Raw genomic sequence first — 1044 nt, forward strand, 5'->3', positions numbered from 1 at the left:
GCCAGTGCCAGCAAGAAGGGAGACGCCAGCACCTCGAAGAAGGGTGACGATGCCAGCGCCTCAAAGAAGGGTGACGACGCCAGCGCCAGCAAAAAGGGCGACGACGCTTCCACCAGTAAGAAGGGCGGATCGATGAAGGCGGCCGGCGCCAGCTCCAAGGCAGGAGCCTCGAAGAAAGAGGACGCCAGCACGTCGAAGAAGGGCGACGCCAGCACAAGCAAAAAGGGCGACGATGCAAGTGCCAGTAAGAAGGGCGACGATGCCACTGCCAGCAAGAAGGGTGGCTCAATGAAGGCGGGTGGTGCTAGCTCCAAGGCAGGTGCCTCGAAGAAGGAAGACGCCAGCACGTCAAAGAAGGGTGGCGCCTCCACCTCGAAGAAGGGTGACGCTAGCAGCAGCAAAAAGGGCGACGATGCCGCCGGAGATGACGCTTCTGCCTCGAAGAAGGGTGGCTCGATGAAGGCCGGTGGTGCCAGCTCAAAGGCGTCCACCTCAAAGAAGGGTGGCGACGCCAGCACCAGTAAGAAGGCTGACGCCAGCACTTCGAAGAAAGCCGATGCGAGCACTTCGAAGAAGGGCGGCGCCTCGGTGAAGGGCGCCTCAAAAGCGGGTTCCTCGAAGAAGGGCTAAAGAAAAGAAGTGCTGCTGCTGGTCTTTGTCACCCTCTTTTCGCCCTTTCAACTGGCTGCCATACAACAGCTTCCGCAGCATCACTCCTTTTAACATCTACCTATTTCTCATCTTCTTTTCATTCTCTTTCACCTCCTCCTCCCACTACTTTACCTTTTCCTGTTATTAGCAATATTAAAGAAGATGAATAAAACCTCTATTTTGGTTATATTAGTTTACCGTGATTTAGAGTGTTTGTACTTTAAAATGCATTCACAAGAGAGCAGCATCACCTGGGCGCTGACTGGTAAGTGGTTGCAAAAATAGAGAGTCGAGCACACATTTCATTCCGCAGTCGGTTGGTGGGGACACTTTTTGAACGACTTTTTCTTTTTTGCAGCACGGTCANGGTTGGTGGGGACACTTTTTGAACGA

General features: G+C 53.6%; 1 protein-coding gene across 1 annotated transcript; it reads left to right on the forward strand.

Annotated features, from left to right (window-relative positions):
* The first annotated feature begins 132 nt into the window (after positions 1-132).
* LOC108355592 (induced during hyphae development protein 1-like) lies at positions 133-630 on the forward strand. The gene has a single exon (XM_017606743.1). The coding sequence runs from the start codon at positions 133-135 to the stop codon at positions 628-630; it is 498 nt and encodes a 165-aa protein (XP_017462232.1).
* The last annotated feature ends 414 nt before the right edge of the window (positions 631-1044 follow it).

Source organism: Rhagoletis zephyria, unplaced genomic scaffold (genome assembly GCF_001687245.7).
Source record: "Rhagoletis zephyria isolate East Lansing unplaced genomic scaffold, Rhagoletis_zephyria_1.1 Rzeph_scaffold_47438, whole genome shotgun sequence".
Lineage (NCBI taxonomy): Eukaryota > Metazoa > Arthropoda > Insecta > Diptera > Tephritidae > Rhagoletis > Rhagoletis zephyria.

What these genes read in the sequence shown, in the direction of transcription:
- LOC108355592 (XM_017606743.1), top strand. Translation starts at nt 133, where the DNA reads ATGAAGGCGGCCGGCGCCAGCTCCAAGGCAGGAGCCTCGAAGAAAGAG.